Consider the following 17,691-nt stretch of genomic DNA (forward strand, 5'->3'; position numbering starts at 1 on the left):
CCTCTTCAGTGTGTGTGCATTCCCAGTTGTGAGTCACGCACTGGGAGGAGCAGAGGATGGCTGCCTGGAGCCTTGGCTGTTGCAGGGCTGTGAGAAGAGAGTGAAGCTGTGAAGCTGCTCTTGTTGTCCAGGGTGCTGAAGGGCTCTTCAGCAGCAGTGGGACACACTCAGTCTGCTCTGCATGCACTGTTCAAATGCAGTGTCTGAAAGGGCTCACTGGGAGCTGGGATGAGACATCAGTGAGCTCCACTGCTGTCTTGGATGTTGAGATAATGTCACTGTCATATTTTCTGTAAAATCCCTTCGCCAGGATTTCTCCTCCTGGGAAGCTGAGAAACCTCAGAAAAGAATGAAAATAATTATCAGATTGCTTCTCCCTGTTTTGCTGCTTTGGAATGTTGTGTAGATATTGTTTTACCAACTGATCAATGTTTGGTTTGTTTCATGTGTATTGGTTTTATTTAATGACCAATCACCATCAATTCTGTCAGACTCTGAGGAGTCAGTTGAGAATTTTTCATTCTTGTTAAACCTTCTGTCCTCTTTCTTTAGTATAGTTTTAGTATAGTATTCTTTTAATATAATATCATAAAATAATAAACCAGCCTTCTGAGAACATAAAGTCAGATTCTCATCTCTCACCTCGTCCTGGAAACCCTCACAAACTCAAAAAGATAACAGTTTAAAATAGGATGTCCCTTTCTCCAGGCTGTTTCAATTACTGTATGGGCTGTGTATGGTTTAACACACATCTTACTGATATTTCAAGCATTTTAAAGCAGACTGGAACCCATATATACCAATTCCAGTAGAAAACAATACTGTGTTGGAAACTCATGACTAACAGCTAAGACATGACCACCTTGAGACCTTTGACTCCCCCAGCAGCTCTTTGATGCCTATACTAGAGAATATCTCTCTGTGATGACTGAATTAACACACCAGATTTATTTTTCTTTTCTTGTATTCCAATTCCCAGCATGGCAGGCCTGACTCTAGTTGCCTTCCCATCATAAACTTCACCTCCTCCTGAGAGGGATCGTGCTGGTTTTCTGAGAGAGCAGTCAGGTGATGGTAATAGAGGGGGAAAGTCTTACAAATCTTCCTTCCTTCCCACATGGAAGTGTGGGACACACTTATCAAGCAGATATCAACCAGCAAAGGCCCTTGGGGGCCAAGATTCAGGAGAAGTAAATCAAGCAAGCTGGTTGTGGGCAGATTGGGCTGTGAACTGGCCCAGCTCCATATCTCCCTGCAGCACTGGAGGGTGGGTGTGTGCCCTGTCCTTCACTTGTGATTTCCTGGAGGAACCCAGCAGTGCTGACAGCTCCTCTGTCGCAGACATCTTTTCATTAAAAGTCCTTTCCTTAGGATTTTTTACTTCTGAGAAGCTGAGAGGTCTCAAAAACAAAATGTAAACATTGATTATCTGCTGCTGTGGAATGCAACAGGTGCATCTGTGATTGGTCTCATGTGGATGTTTGGAATTAATGACCAGTCACAGTCAGCTGGCTCTCTCTCTGTCCAAGCCACAAACCTTTGTTGATTCATTCTTTTCTGTTCTTAGCTTAGCCAGCCTTCTGAGATGAACCTTTTCTTCTACTCTTTTAGTATAGGTTTAATGTAATATATATCATAAAATAATAAATCAAGCCTTCTGAAACATGGAGTCAGATCCTCATCTCTTCCCTCATCCTAAGACCCCTGTGAACACTGTCACACTCCTCTTGGCATTCTTCCCTGCCAGCTTGGATTTCAGTGGGAGCATTTTGTTTTGTGGGAAGCTGCATAGGGGGATAGTGCAGTGTCTGAGGGGCAGAGAAACCATCAAATCTAATTTGCAAATATACTCAGTGCCAAGCAGAGCCCTATTCCAAACAAGGCTCATGCCTTGCAGAGTGCATGGAGCACACTAATGGAATTTCTGTGTTTCAGAGTCCAAAGGAAAGCAAGCTGGATTATGCATGGCCAATAATGGGTGCTGCCAAATGCTGTTCAGAAGTTAGAATGGAGTCTGGCAGGGCAGGAGGTGACAAATGTCATTAGAGCTGTGTGAAGGGTGTCAGCCTGGTCCTTCTCTGGTCCCACTGGGATATTTCATTTACATGATAGCTGTTCACAAGATTGTTCCTTGCTCTCTCTGATCACTCACAGCACCAGTGGCAGCTTTTTTCCATCCTTGGGGGTGATGGTTTTGCCTGTAGAGCTGACCAGTGTTGAGTTTGTCCCATTCAGCTTTTCCCAGGGCTTACTCCTGAGTGCAGCACTATTCTGCCCTGGTTGCAGAATTTCTCTGAGGGTGCTTTACAGCTCAGTAATAGCAGTAAAAATCCAGTCAGAGATGCTTTTTTCCTCGATTGCTTTCCCTCCATTAGGTTCTCCCAGACTGCAGGGTCTATTAACTCACTGTCTGCAAGCTCACACAGACTTGTTCCACCAGGAACTGGCTTGCTGCTAATACTGGACCCACCTGGCTTTAGGTCAGGAAGCATTGCCTCTTCTTGCCATTTTTAGCACATTCCACTGAACTAATCAGTGTTTTGTGCCTTGAGGGACTGACAGGGAGGGACAATTTACAGTGTCTGTGCAAGCTGTGCTTGACTGGGTAAAATTCAGCTCCAGCTGTTGTTAGAGTACATGAATTGTTGTTCCTTTCAGCTGCACAGGGGAAGTCAGGCTGTTGCCCATTGCTGGTGTGGAGAGATCCAGCTGCACGTTCCCATTGTGCTGCAGGGGGTGTGTTTGGAAAACTTTTAAAAAGACAAAGCCCCTTTATCCCCCCAAAGGGTGACTTCACACCCCCGTGATCTGTGAAATTGAGTAAATGCAAAGTCACTGTATCTTTCACTGCAGAGATGCTGCTGGGAATCTCAGCCTGAGAATTTATTCTTGTCAGGGAAACCTGTGTGGACACTATTGCACAGAGCATTTTATCTGTAGCTGGTGCTGCTGGAAGGAGAGGATTTGTATCACACTCTGGTTTCCTGTTGGAGTGTTCCAAAATTAGTCCCTCAGATTGGACCTCTGCCCTTCATCCCCAGGAAAGAATCACAAGGCCCAGCGTGGAGAGGAGCACACAGATCCCTCTTGGAGGCCATGTCAGCACTGCAGGGAGTGACTGGAGGGTGGCTTGTCACAAATGTGATGTGTGGCATGAGCCCTGTCAGTGTTGCAGCACCTTTAGCTGTGACTGGCCTTGTGCAAGGAGGGGTATGTGCTTGAATTTTCCCTTTCCCTGGAGCTGTGGCTCCTGAGAGCTGTTGTCAGCAGCTCTGGAACACCTGCAGTCCAATTCCTTATCCTCACCAGGCACTGCTCCTGTCACCTTTGCATAAGCAAAGTCAGAATTGGATTGTTCCAGCTGAGCCTGTCCTGGTGCTGCCTTCCTAAGCCCTGAACAAGCTTCTCAGGGTACTCAGGTCCATGGGAATGCACTGAGGTTCTGGGAATGACACTCATGAGGTGCTCAAAATAACACAGTTCCTAGCAGAACATGCAGGACACAGGACAGTTGTGTCAGCTGGGCTTGGTGCCACTGCTGGGCCTCACATGGGGATCCAAGCTCTTTGTTCCTTGGGATGTGTGGCTGAATGTGTGTTTTTGGCAATATTTCCTTCTTTGGTGGGGTGATAAAGTAGTTTTGGGTCAAATTCAGCTCCTAGGTGTGAAATCTAGCAAGGTTAAATAAACCTTAATCAGACTTCCAGTGTTCCCATTAGCCATGTTAGAACAGCTTTGCAAGGAGCTGCTCCCAGAAAGTGATAAATGATTTTTGCATGCAAGCTGCTGTATAGTTCAGTGATCCCACCTACCCTCTCATGATAATATTCAAACCTTTGAGGATCCTTCAAGAAATTCTGGGAATCAGCATCTCAGCCCCGTGCAGAGTGAGACAAGACACAGTTCATGATGTATCTTTGTGTTGATGCTCGTAACCTTTATTGGGTCACTGCTAGAAAGCATATACAATGAATTCCCTTTCCTCCCTCTGGTTATCTTGAAACTTGTGGAGTGTCGTGGTTTTATTTATTTCTTTTCATGTATTTCTTTTCTTTATTTATTTTCTTTTCTTTGGCTTACTCGAGGCATTTGTGGCAGTTCCCATGACTGAATAATTTAAACCAGCAAAAGGACTCTCTTATCACTGAAACCCTGTCTATAGGAGGACTCATGATGATCTTTCAATTTTAAGCAAGTTTTTTTTTTTTTCCTGCTAACCTGTTAGCATTTCTTACTGCAGAGGAAAAGCCTCTAGTCAAAAACTCATTTTCATTTTTACCAAGTTTTCTCTGTCTCATGTAAGTAAGATCCAGGCTTGTGGGTACCAGAATATCAATAAAACTTAAGATTTTGACTTTAGGCAAATACAAGAAAATTTAATGCAACAGACAGGAGAGAGGTCCAGCACAGATGTCTAACGTGTTAGTTTTATTTAAAGATGGTCTGGCAGTGCTAACGTAAGAAATGTTCTTTAAAAAACATCAAATAAATAAATAAATAAATAAATAAAAATAGGAATAACTTTCTGTTGAGGAGCTTGGAAAGCATCTGGCTTTCATCTTGGGAGGAAGGGGTACTGTAAAGCATTCTTCAGAGCAGGTTCTAGGGAGGCTGATCCTAATTCCTCCGGTAGCCTGCAAACCAAACATGAAATAGATGTTATTAGAATCTGTTCTTGTCTTGGTATCACTATTGTCAGCAATGCTTTTGAAAAAACAATACTAGCTTAAATACTGGGCTCAAATTAGTTTCAGAATGGAATTGTTTTAAAGATTTAAATGAGAAGCTGCTCCCTCCCATGGCGCGGACACAATCGGTGCTGTTCGGTGAAATGGCTCAGCCAGGACTCACCATTGCAGCCCATCCCACTGAGGGAGCCGATCCTGTCAATCCTCCTCCCAAAACAGCCAGAATCCCTCATCATCCTGGGCACCTGCAGCCCCCTCAGTCTCTTGAGGAGGGGCTCCCTGTAGGACAGGGGGGTGTTGGGTGCCAGCCTGGCTTCAGCCTTCTGGCTGTCGCCGTCGTCGCTGAGTTCCGGCAGGATCTCCTCCTGGGCTTTGGGTTCCTGCAGGTCAGGATTGGACTCCAGGGCTTCCATCATGGCAAACTTGTCCTCCAGTCTTTCCAGCAGGGCCTGTGAGAACAGGATTAAATTGATGAAATTCCTTGTTTTGTTGTCATTTGAAAACTCTTGCAGTCATTCTGTTCTGTGTTCACCCATGGTCCCATAGCCCACCCTAGGGACACTGACAGGTTGGATCCCAGCCTTGCTGGTGTTTGTTGGGTTCTGTCCTCTGCATTATTTCCCTGTTCACACTAATTCCATCCAAGGGAAGGCATAGCTTCACCTTGTGAACTGAGTGAAGCTGCTTGCCATCACGTGTATCTTACTGGCAAGTTTAGAACACATGTTGGCAGAGAAGAAAATGCAAGATGTGGGTTGGACAGGGTCCGCTCAGCCCACCAGTGGTACACAGCCTTTAGCCACACAGCCCACTCCCATGTTACTGCTTTGTCCTGGCTGTTTCAATGGACATCATTTGGAGAAGCTCTAGGTTTTCCTGCCCCAGGGAATGCAGGATTGCTACTCCTGAAAGTGACTGAAAATACCTGTGTGGTAAATTCATACTGCCTGCTGTGTGACTGCTTCCTGGGCACCATTCTTTGTAATTTGTAAAGCTTTGTGTAACTACCTCCTCAAAGGCAGCTCAACCAATTAGAGGTCACTAATTGCCCAGCTCTAGAATAAGAATATAGAGGAATGAGCCTTATGGCTTGCCTGACAGTGAGTGCATTTGGAAGCCACTCTTCCTGGCTGCTGAAAACAGCCCAGATGCAGCTTTACCTCAAATTGTCCTTATCAGCTCAGGGAGTTTGTTCTTAGGGCCTAAGAACAGCTTTGGGAAGCTGGTTACTGGTACCAGCCAGCCCAAGGAAAGGTTTGAGCTTTCAGATCCCATCAGAGTCTCAAGCTTGTACTATGCTGTAACAATGCATTTTCTCTATCATTTATTAAAATTCTTAGTGGTAATTTTATAGCTCTGGAAGCTTTTGTGGATGAGCCACGCTAAATGATTGTGTTAATTCCTCTAGTAATATTTCTAAAAGTTTGTCTTTGGGTGCTCTACTCTACCTCCTCATCTCTCATCCATACACAAGCAGATCTCTCAAATTCACAAAGCTAGAGCCATATGGCTGCCCTGTGGAGCAGGGGTAAACATAGAGATGACTCCAGCTCAGTTTTCTATTTGTTCTTACAGAGCTACTCTGATGATTTTTTCCTTCCCTGCAACTTTGTTCCCTGGAAGATGTATCTTTAAAAGAAAAAGAACTGAAACACCAAACCAGACATCCTACAATCACAATTTTGGTTCCCACTACTGCCCAGGAGCTGGGGTGAACCCAACACAGGAGGATATTTCCCTACAGAGCTTCTCTGAACCCCTCTGAAAAGCTTTGTCCCCAGCATGAGATGTCTGATGTGGTTATTGCCACCCAACCACACAAAAGGAAGGCAAATCACCCCCTCACACCCTGCTAAGCCCCCCAAAAGTTTACCCTTGCAAAATGAGAGTCCTCACCTCCATGCTGGCCAGTTCTTTGGCAGGGCTGAGGCTGTAGATGGGGTTGGCTCTGCAGGGCTGGAGCTGGATGAGCAGCAGCAAGAGGAAGCCATAGGAAAATGAGCCTTTAGTGTCCATGGCGCCGAGCTCGTTGGGAGTTGGGAAGTTCAAGCTGTTTCTTCTGAGATGTCCCTTCAAGTCTCTTTCTTCCTCGTGGTGTTGTGTCCCTTCTGAAGCTCGTCTTTTATACTCTTTGGGCGATCCCTGCTTCCTAGGTTATCAGTGGGTTTATCTTGGGCACATTCCAGTCCCACTGCAGGCATGCAGCTCTGTCAAGGGAAGATTCCCTTTATTAGCTGTCATTAGGCAGCAGCTGCTGTTGCTGAGGAATGTATGTCACAAGTCAGTGATTTCATGTCACTCCCCCTCCTCTTGATACCAGGAGCTGTGATTACATAGTCCAGTTGGAAATTCTTAGCAATTCTCTTTCAAGAGACCCCTGTGGTCAGATTTACAGAGATGGGAAACAATCCCAAAACTTTGCTCATTTAGAAGATTTCCATAAGGAAAATGCCTTTTACAGGGGAAAGAACAGGCTTTCAGATCAGTGTTTGGTGAAGAGTCAAGAATGAAGATAAATTGCCTTTCGGGACACCTAAAGCATTGCGCACACTTCTTATACGGAATAAGCGCGGCCACCGCCTACAGAAAGTGTGCTGAAAACCCCAGATTTGGGCCACTTTTCCCATTGCTCCCGAGGTGATATCACCACAGAAACTCTGTGTTTGTGTGTCACCAACAAGAGCAGCCCCTGGAGCTGCACCTCAGTGCAGAACAGGCAGTGGGGAGAGCGAGCACCTCCAGCCCTGCGCGACAGCCGGCTCTGGCACCACTGACAAACACTAGAGTGTGTTAACAGCCAAAAGCTTAAATAATGGGATTTCTGTAAGCACTCGTGGTAAGGCTTGACCTGCGTCAATAAAATATAAAGAACAGGCAGCCAGTTTCAGCAATAATCTTATTTTGCCGTCATACAGGAAAGAAACTTGTTCGATGAGAACTTAGCTGGTTTTATTCAGAGTCTGTCCCGAAGAAAGAATGGATGAATCTGTGTATATGTGAGTTTTGTGAGAAGTTAAAACAAAATCTTAAATATAATGTATTAAAAACTAATAGTATTTATTTGTTTAAGTGCTGGATGTCTTAAAATTAGCTAGAAACTGCCTGTTCTTAGATGAGAAGTTACAGAAGTACAGAAATGCTTCATATTTCTCTTCCATTTTTGTGTTTGTACATATAGTATAACTAAAAATTAATCTTTTTACAGAAGTGCAGGAGATTTCTAAATCATGAAGCAATAGCTTTTTTTTTTCATTTTCCTAATGTTTCTTGTTATTTTAAATGGAAACAACAACAAATATAGGAGTAAGTTGAATGTCAGTCTAGTAATAATTTGTTGACTTTTCATATGAACATATATCTTGAAAGAAAATCATGAGTATGCTTTCAAAATAACAATAGAATGAAAAACTATTGCCCATGTCTTATATGTCTTAATATGGTGTTTATGTACAAACATGTGCACATACTGCTCACATGATCAGCTACCAAAATTATACCAGAAAGGACATTCTCAAGGTTGTGAAGTCATGCTCAAATGCTACTTCTTCCTAATATAGCCCGAAGTCAGCCCAACTCTGTGTATGTTCTGATGAAGCCCTTTATTAAAAGAGTTCTCTCTGTTTTTCCTCAATGCTTTATTGTTTTCAGAACATGAAGGCAACACTATTTTTTTTGTATTTTTTGTATTATTAATTTTGTGTTATTACACCTTCTTATTTTGTGTTTTTAAAAAAGAATGAAGATCCTGATAGCTTATTTTTTATAATTAACATTCTATACTGCAGTGTCTGTATAATTCATTAATTAGTTACAAATATTCTCTTCCTGCTGCTCTTTTGTGTATGTTTGTTTGTGCCAAGGTGTTTGTTACACTTTGTTTTGTAAACTGCAAAAGTGGGAGAAGATAAACCAGAATTATTTGTTCATTTTGAGTGTCCAATTTAAGATCATTAGAATCGGTTATTGTTGTATTTCTTGTTTCTTTCCTTTCACACTCCCCCACACACACTAAGTATTCTCTAGTGCTCTCTGTACAAAAATATTTTGTAGCTTGCTCTGAGATTTCCTTTGTGTCTGTTTTTTTTTTTAAATTTGGTTTGTTTTGTTTTTATTTTTGTTTTGTACAGCAGCCCCTGGGGCACAAACCCAGCAGCAAGAAATTAAGGAACACAACATTAATCTCAGATGTGAAATATTTTGCTTTGAGTGATCTGTCCCTGTGAAACAATCTAATTGTTCACAATTTTAGTGATTAAGTCAGACCCCAAGATAGTATTTTCTTTACTGGTTCATTCTTTTTCATCTTCTGTGTTCCATGGCAGATAAATAAGATGCAGCAGCCTTGACAACACTTTTCTAAGAAAAACGAAGCTTCTAAGGAAAAATTTGTGCTCTATTCCATGTACAATGTAGTGAAGTGTAGACATGGGATGAGATGGCTGCCTGTCACAGTAGCAGTTGTATTTTCACAGCCAAATTCTGCCCTCAATTATCCACCTTGCAGTTCTGCCAAAGCAAACGGAGTGTGAAATGTCAGAACTCAGCTCATCGTTGTTAAGCTATAACAGTCTCTTGTTTATCTCAGTCTTATCACCCTGGTAAAATAATATGGACTTTAGGCTTTATAGCCTAGCAGTAAAGTCAAGATCTGGCATTGCCCATGCTCAGCTGTCTCGGGTTTTGGTTGTTAATTCTCTGCCCTGAGATGTGCAGGATGTCTCTGTTTCTGTCTCTGTTTCAGCCTGCACAACTGAAGAACGAGTCTGGACTCTTCACTTTTCAGTCTTGAGGTTGTTTATAAATTCTTATCTATAAAATTTTCTTTCTGCTCAGCAGGGCAGCCACAGGCACTCTCTGTGTTGTCCTTTTATACTACAAACTACGTATAACATATTTACACTTAATTCCCAATACCTATCACCTGTGTTAGACAGTGCACTTCTACTCTAAACCAATCCCAAAGTGCCAACATCACGGCAGAAAATGGAGAACAAGAAGAAGAAAGAAGAAGGACTAGACACCCCCTGATTCCTCCGTCTTGTTCCCATAACCCCCATGCCAAAAATCCTAAAATCTACATTTTCACCCTGTGAATATTTTATTATTATACTATTCAAACTTGTGTGACTTTCAGGTCCTCATACAAAGCTGGCAACTTGCTCCAGGGGTCAAAATCAAATCCCCAGGTGTTCTGGGCTGTGTGCCAGGGTCTCTGAGCCCCCCCATGGGGTCCACAGCAACTCTGGACACCCGGAGGGATGCACTGAGCTCTGACACAGCTGGGCATTTCCCCAGTAAAATGTCTGCCTTAACAGGGCAGCAGGTTCTTCAGAAAAGCTTTCTGTGACTGGTTTTGGGGAACCTGGCACATTTCCCCTGCTCCCCAGGGTGTGGGGTGGGAGCTGTGGTGCCAGGAGGCTCCGTCAGAGCAGCTCTGGTTGTTCCGATCAGAGAGATGCTGCTGGCAGCCTGTGATGAGGAGATGGGCACAGCTCAGCTGAGGTGGCATTGCCCCTTCCCCAGCCAGGTGATTCATGATTCTGTGTCCTTGTTTTTCAGCCCTGTGAGGGTAAGGACCACAACCCTGGGGGTTGGCACCGTGTGGGCTCCATGTGCTGATGGACAGACCTGCCCCAGGTGCTGCCCTGACCTGCTGCACATCCTGACACTGTGTCCTTTCTGCTGCTGCCACTCTGGGCTGGGCACTGTGAACAGAGCCTCCTGTTCTGAGGGACAGCCTGGGTTTGGGTTCCTTTCATCTCCCAGTGACAAAACCTTTGACAAAACTGTGCCACACTGTGACGGTGTTAGCAGGGGTTTTCGGATGAGGGAAGAGATGAGGATCTGACTCCATGTTTCAGAAGGCTTGATTTATTATTTTATGATATATATTACATTAAAACTATACTAAAAGAACAGAAGAAAGGATTTCATCAGAAGGCTGGCTAAGAATAGAAAAAGAAAGAATGATAACAAAAGCTTGTGACTTGGACTCTCTGTCTGATCCAGCTGACTGTGATTGGCCATTAATTAGAAACACCCACATGAGACCAATCACAGATGCACCTGTTGCATTTCACAGCAGCAGATAATCAATGTTTACATTTTGTGCCTGAGGCTTCTCAGCTTCTCAGGAGCAAAAATCCTAAGGAAATGATTTTTCATAAAAGATGTCTGTGACACCACACCGCACCCAGGCTCTCTTTCCCTGCATGATGGTTAGACTGAGAAGGAAATTAATCGGTGAGGCCATCAGGGAAGAATCAAAACAGAAACGTAAAAATTTCTGGAGTGGCCATGCCATGCTTCAATTAAGTGGTGCTTCATGCTTCACTTTTTCCAGGGGGGGAATTAAACTTCCATCCCGAACACGGGTTGTTTCTCCCGGTGATTGTGTCCCGTTATCTCTGTGCTGGACGCTGCAGCCTCAGTGCTCGGGGAGCCCCGGGCAGGCTGGGGCAGCCCGGCGGGGCCACTGGCGTCTGTCCCCGGTGCTGAAGCCCTCGCAGCCCTTTGCCTGCCCCTGCAGCTGCTACCCGGTGTGTTTTCAAAGCGATTTTTAAAGCCCGAGGGGGATAAATACAACCGGCCCTCTGATAATAAGCTAGCCAGAAGTGAGGCTTGGATGGGACCAAATCTCGATTGCTGCCTGACATCACTTCAAATCAGATACACCAACAGCACACGTGTTTGAGAAAGATATCTGAGTGTTTCTTTCCCTGTAGGAGTGCTTTTATTGGAGGCTTTTGTCCTCAGCAACTTGTGTTACCCTGGTCTGTAAATTCATGCACTGCTTCTTAGCAAAGGTGGAAATGGCACAGCTCCTGAGGAGCTTCCCTCATCTGACTGGCATCCTCACTTCAAAGCTTAGCTTGGATTATTTAAATGCTAATAGAACCCAGCAAATTACCTAAAGTACAAACACACCTGGCTTCAGTCTTGGGGATCTAATCACAGAGGCTTTTATGTGAGATAAATTGCTCTTGCTTTGAGAAAAGTGCCTTTTTAAAGTGTTCCCACAAAACGCCAGGTGATGGGGTGGCACATCACCAGCCTGACCTCTGTAATTGCAACTCTTTTCTGTTTCTTATTCATCTTCTGTAGGATTCTGTTCACAGGTGCTCACAGCTCAGACTTCAACCTGCTCTGACCTCTGTTATTTTTCTGCAAATAAACTTCAGTAGTGCTTGCCTTCCACTGGGTTTTCAGTGAAATTTCAACATCAAGAAGCCTTTATGTCTGTGACAACATCCCTGCTCTAGAGTTACTGGGAGCCAGGAACAAGCCTTAGACTCAGGATTATTAGAAAGGAGGCTGCAAACTTCCCATGAGCTCCAGGAATCAAAATAAATTATTTTAAGCCATGTATAGACTGGCTATTGATATGGAATTATGCTGGAAGATGAAAGAATAACACAGTTTTCATTCTGGACTTTAATTCTTATTTTGATTGGTTGAAATCTTAATTTTCTTGTGATTTTTCTCTTAGGAATGGCAATTCAGAGTATAATAAATTCATTATGAACTAATCCATCATTGTACTCAGGGCTGTGTGTGCATATGGCAGCAAATACCTGTTCAGTGCATTTTCACAGTTGCTGTTGCTTTGTTAATAAAGTTAAATTAAACAGATTAACTAGCAAACAGCATAAGACCTAACCAAAAATGTTAAACAGAGAAGCCTTCAGGATATGTTTTTCAATTTTCTTCTCAGTGGTTTGAAATACCTGGATTCCTATGGAAGAGTGGGGTGCCTCTGAATTTCCTTCAAAGAAGGGTAGGATTGTTTTGGGGTTGGTTTTTTGTTTGTTTGGGGGCTTTTTTTTTCCTTTTTTTAAAATAAAACTTCTTTTTTTAAATAAATGGAATTTTTTTGTTTCTTTTTTTAAAAATAAATAAAAATTAAAACAAATACTAAGAAAAATTTGTTTTCCTCCACCAGTGGCAGATGTAAATGCAGAGTCACTGCTTTCTAGTGATGTCTGCTAAGAGAGCTGCCCTTTGTTCAAATTGTGGGTCAGAGATTTGGGGCTTTGGTTTCTGTTTACCAGACAAAAACCCTCTGAAATGCTCCAGAATTCAGTGTCTAACTGCAAACTAGGGCTCTGTTTCAGGAATCAAATATGAACAAATCACACAGCAAACCCCGAGGCAAATTCATTATGGAAAACAGTTTATTACCTGTGACATAACGAGACTTGTTTATTAATACATTCAGTAAACAAAGAGTACAAATGTAGTTTTCTGCAATTAATTTTCAGATAGATGTTGACAAATAAATACTCTGGTACAGACAGGCAGTACAGCAAAGGTGCATTTTGTTGGACAAGTACATCAGGGGAGAAGTGGGTTTGTTTGCTCAGTACAGAGTAGATCTGTAGCAGGCAAAGGGTGTTTGAAACCCCAAAGTCAATCCTGTCGATAAAGAAGATCAATAAGAAATAGAAAGAGAATTGTACAGGATTTCACACATGGAAATCACACTGTTTTCTTGCTGTTCTAGGGGCAGATTTAGCTGCCCCTAGAACAACAGAAACAATTATCCCTGGGGAGCAGAGAGGGAAAACCTCTCTGATTTTCTAAGAGAAGATGAAATGCTCACAGCTGACTCAGAGGAAGGAGGGAAAGTAAATAAAACAGAGGAGTGGCATCCACAGGTTTTAAATCTACATCTGATGACAGCGAATTCTGAGGAAGGTAAAATAATAAACTGTGTTTGTGATAGGAGGGGGAAACTTAACTTTAAGGCATCATTTCCTTGAAGCTGAATTAACTCTGCTCTTTTGCATATTCCTGCAAGTTACACACCAACACACACACCAGCAGCCTCTGCCTCTCTCTTACCACAGCAGAGTCAGCATCCTAATCCACTCAGTGACCCAATTCTGTCCAGTCTGACACCAAAACAGCCCCTGTGTGCTTTGGGGAGCCCCTTTTTCCTTCTGCCCTGGTGTCTACGAGGTGAGCTCAGGAGGTGGCTGAGGAATCTCTGGATGGCAGCAGCATCACCCATGGAAACGTCCCTGGTGCTTTGCATCCACTGCAGGTCAGTGTCTGGCTGACCAAGGGCATCTCCTGCCATCAGCTCGTGCTGCTCACGCTCCCACTCTTCTGACACCAGGGGATGCTCCAGGTCCTCCTCCAGCAATTTGGACTCACTCTGGGAAAAGGGAAGGGCAGAAGGTGGGGAAAGATGAGAAGGAGGGGTTTGGAAATTCTCATTATTTCCAAGCCATACCCAGTGCTAAGTCTGAGGATGTATTAGCTGCCAGACTGCCAGTTAAGTGTTTCCTAGAACTGGGAATATATCTTAGAAATTATTTTAGACATTTCTTTGCACACTTTGTGATGCCTTTTTCAAATTTTTCGTAATTTATAGGGATAAATTATGAAAAATTATGAAAAATTATGAAAAATTATGAAAAATTATGAAAAATTCGAAAAAGGCCTCATAAAGTGTGCAAAGAAATGTATAAGACAATTCTTCAGAACCAATTTCAGCATGCCTCTTGCCACTGCGTTAAGGCATCCTTAATGAATAAGGAAAAGGGAAAAATAAGGGAAGTAAGGAAATAATAGGGAACAAGGAAAAAGAATAAGGAATAAGGAAAAAGAAAAAAATAGCGAATAAGGAAAAAGAAAAAAATAGTTGATATCTAAGAGAATTAATGCAGTGGCAGGAGACATGCTGAAATTGGTTCTGAAGGATTATCTTAAACATTTCTGAGCACACTGAGAGGTCACTTCATATATGGCAATGCCAGCTCCCTAGTGCAGGAACTGAAATGTTTTGGAGCTCCTGCACAAACAAACCCACAAAGATACACACACACAATTTCTCTTTTCCTTGTATTCTGCACCTGGCAGTCACAGGCAGGGGCTGCATTGCTGCACAGCTGAGCTGAGGAGGAGATCCTGCATTCATAATCCTTAATTCCTTTTTCAGCTAAAAGCAGGGGTTTCAGGGGGTGCATGCAGGTGATTGCTGCAGGGCTTTAGATCACAGCCCTCCCAGAATAATTTCTTTACTCCAAAAGCTTATTGCTCCACTCACAGGATGATCCTAAATGTACAATCCCCTAACTGAATCCACAGGAAAAAAAAAACCCAAACATTTTCCTTTCAATCACCTCATGTGATCAGAAATTTAAATCCAGTCGTCAATGACTTTAATTTCCTCTGTTTAATCACTTTGTATCTGCCCATCTCAGCATTCCTGCTGTCATGTTATCTCTTTAGGATGGGTTTGGAAGAAACAGAGCTCATCTGGCATGTCCAATTCCTAAAGAAGCATCAGCTTCTTTCAGCTCTGTTGGGCAGTCACTTACCTGTAAGCTGGAAATGGATCTGGCCCCTGCCTGGTTTTGACTGACAATGAGCAGCAGAAGGAATCCAGGGCAAAAAAGGAGTTTCAGGTTCATGTTTGGTGCCTGATTCCTCTTCCCTTAAAGTCCCTCCAGGTCAGTGTTGCTCTGTGTCTCCAGCTTATCAGCATTTATATCTTCCTCCAACCCCTCCCAAATCTACCTTTTGAGTTCCTGCTGGTGCAAGGATTGGTTTGAGGTTTTGATCTGGTTTCATCCACCCAGGAGAAGGAGGAGGAGGAGGAAGACGAGGAGGAGGGAAGAAACAATTCTCTTTTCTGGTGGTGAATTAAAGGAGCATTTTCCACTCAGGCAATGCAGCATCAGTCTGGAGTTTTGGTGCCACTGATGAACACGAGTGAGCACAGCTCAGGGTTCCTTGGGCTCACTGCTCACCCTTTCCTTTTCATGCAAAGAAAAATACCTGTGAGAGAGCTGTGAAGTGGGAAAGGAAGTGAATGGTGTCCCCAACACATCCCCCAGCTCCTTTGTCACTGTGGAATGGGCTGAGAAAACATGCTCAGAACTGAGAGTTATTACATAATAATGCTATCATAACATAATAATATAGATTATCAATATTATTATTAATATTATGATTAATATAACTTATTAATATTACTTAAGAGATGAAAGAGTGATTTGGAGAAGAAGGGGAAAACCAAGTATTACAAATTCAAGTTGCAGTGGTTATTGGCCTGAATGGCAGCGAGTGTGGCCAAAACCTGACATGCACAGAAAACTTCTACAAGGCTTGAGCTGAGGAAGAAATTCCTCTTTCCCTGGATCCAGCTTAAAATAGTTCCTTTGTGTGATCTTTGTCTATTGTGCACAATTTGTATTAAATCACAATCAGTTTGAAAGGAAGAACAGGCTTGAAATTTGGCTTCACTGAAAAATTGAGATGCAATAACACTTCTTGCCCTTTCATGGCATTTTTGCACACATGTGATGCACAGAGTTAAAGGCCATCAAGCTGGACCTACATGGAGGAAATGGAAATTAAAGACCATCTGGTATTTTTCATCTGATATTTGAGTTACTGAAAGCTTGCAAACCAGTTTTCTGTATCAGCTTGTTGGTCCTGGAAGCTTGGAAAAAATAATCTGTGATGTGGCAACAGGTTTAATGTTTTCAATGCTTTTTTCTTGTGCAGATCAGTTTGAGGTATCATTTTAAATGGGTGTTGTAAGGAGACAGCTTAGAAACATCCCTCTGTGAAGGAAAAGGAAGTTTCATGTTATTATATTGTTGAGGTTTTTTGTGGTTGATGCTGGTGAAAACCACATTTGATATGAATCTTCTTGCCCTTTCATGTAATTAGTAAATGAAATCATCATCCCAGAGGTTTGAGGTGTGTGCTTCTCAATGTAACAACACATTAAGAAAACATCAGGGCAGTTTCAGGTTCATCTTTTCTCCAGGATCGTTTTGTTGCTTTGATTGGCTTCTCTCAGGTCTGCAGAAATGGATAATGAATCTTCTTGAGAGGACCTTGAGATATCTGAAGTTGTTCTGGGGTTCTGCTGAATGTCTCTCTGGTTATTGTTGGACATTGATGCACTAGTACAGTCCTCATCTGTGACTGTATTCTCTAGAAGTCTGTGGTGCAATCTTGTGCTAAAGCAGAGCCAGCTTAGATGAAATTTCTCAATGCATTGTCAAGGTGAATTTGAAAACCTTCAAGAAACAACGATTTACTAGAATCCACTTGGAATTTTTCCCATTGCCATTTGTGTCATTGCCTCTCACCCTAATGCCTTGGTCTGGATATTCACAGAGATTTATCATTGCAGCTAGGATGGAGACTTCAGCACAAACATCAGTCTAGAAGAAGGGAGGAACCCATGAGGGCAGCAGAAAATATTTTGGAGTTAGGAAATGGCTTTGTGTCCATTTTTGAAGTGTTCCTTTGTATGGCAAGTCTTTCATGTAGGGTGGAAGGAAGCAGGTTGGTGTGTGTTGCTCATCTCCAAGGACAAATTGTTTAGCAGCTTCCTGAGATATTTCTCCTGTATCATCAGAAGTCTGGTTGAAGAGCAAGATCAGGGCAAACTATTCCTCTGGTGTGGGGGTCCCAGTTGTGGGTTTCTCTGGGTCTGGATTGAAGGCATTGAGACAGCAGTTCATGTTCACACTCAGGTGTTTATTATTTCTTATCACTAAAACAGTCTCACTGCTGTGAGTGGGGCAGCTTTCCATTAGAAGGCACAAAATGGCCAACAATCTCTTGGTACAAGGGCTTTTCAGACTAAACTATCCAATTAAGAGCTGACACCTGGATTATTTTCCCTTTTCACCCAATAACTGATCCCACAGAGCTGCAATGCAGACTTTTCTGCCCAATTACAAAATGCCACCCAAACCCATGGAGAAGGAGGAAGAAGAAGCATGAAGAAGAAACCCAGGATGACACCCTGTGCCCTCCATCTTGCTGCCATCCACAACACACTAAAAATCCCAAAACCTCAATTTCTCACCAAGTGATACACCTACACTGCTCTCTGTAATCCATTTCACACTTTTGTGGATTCCAGTCTATTCTGGAGTTTAGGAAACTTTCTCCATGAATGAGGGTCAGAGTCAGTGCTGCCCTGGGGGAGCAGACACAGAAATATTCCCTGTGCCCTGGGTTTCCA

At 43.0% G+C, this 17,691-nt stretch overlaps 1 protein-coding gene across 1 annotated transcript; it reads right to left on the minus strand.

The window, feature by feature from the left end:
* Positions 1–3,916: 3,916 nt before the first annotated feature.
* On the minus strand, positions 3,917–8,700 carry LOC131092725 (natriuretic peptides A-like). The gene is made up of 2 exons (XM_058039568.1): positions 6,585–8,700; positions 3,917–5,137 (listed from the first exon to the last, which is right to left on the minus strand). Exons 1-2 carry the CDS (start codon positions 6,702–6,704, stop codon positions 4,775–4,777), a joined length of 483 nt encoding a protein of 160 aa, XP_057895551.1. The 5' UTR covers positions 6,705–8,700; the 3' UTR covers positions 3,917–4,774.
* Between the last annotated feature and the right edge of the window lie 8,991 nt (positions 8,701–17,691).

The sequence above is a fragment of the Melospiza georgiana genome, chromosome 22 (assembly GCF_028018845.1).
Source record: "Melospiza georgiana isolate bMelGeo1 chromosome 22, bMelGeo1.pri, whole genome shotgun sequence".
NCBI lineage: Eukaryota > Metazoa > Chordata > Aves > Passeriformes > Passerellidae > Melospiza > Melospiza georgiana.

Coding starts and splice junctions, on each gene's coding strand:
- LOC131092725 (XM_058039568.1), bottom strand. CDS start 6,704: ATGGACACTAAAGGCTCATTTTCCTATGGCTTCCTCTTGCTGCTGCTC. Junction 5,138..6,584: donor AAGAACTGGCCAGCATGGAG/GTGAGGACTCTC, acceptor CTGTTCTCACAG/GCCCTGCTGGAAAGACTGGA.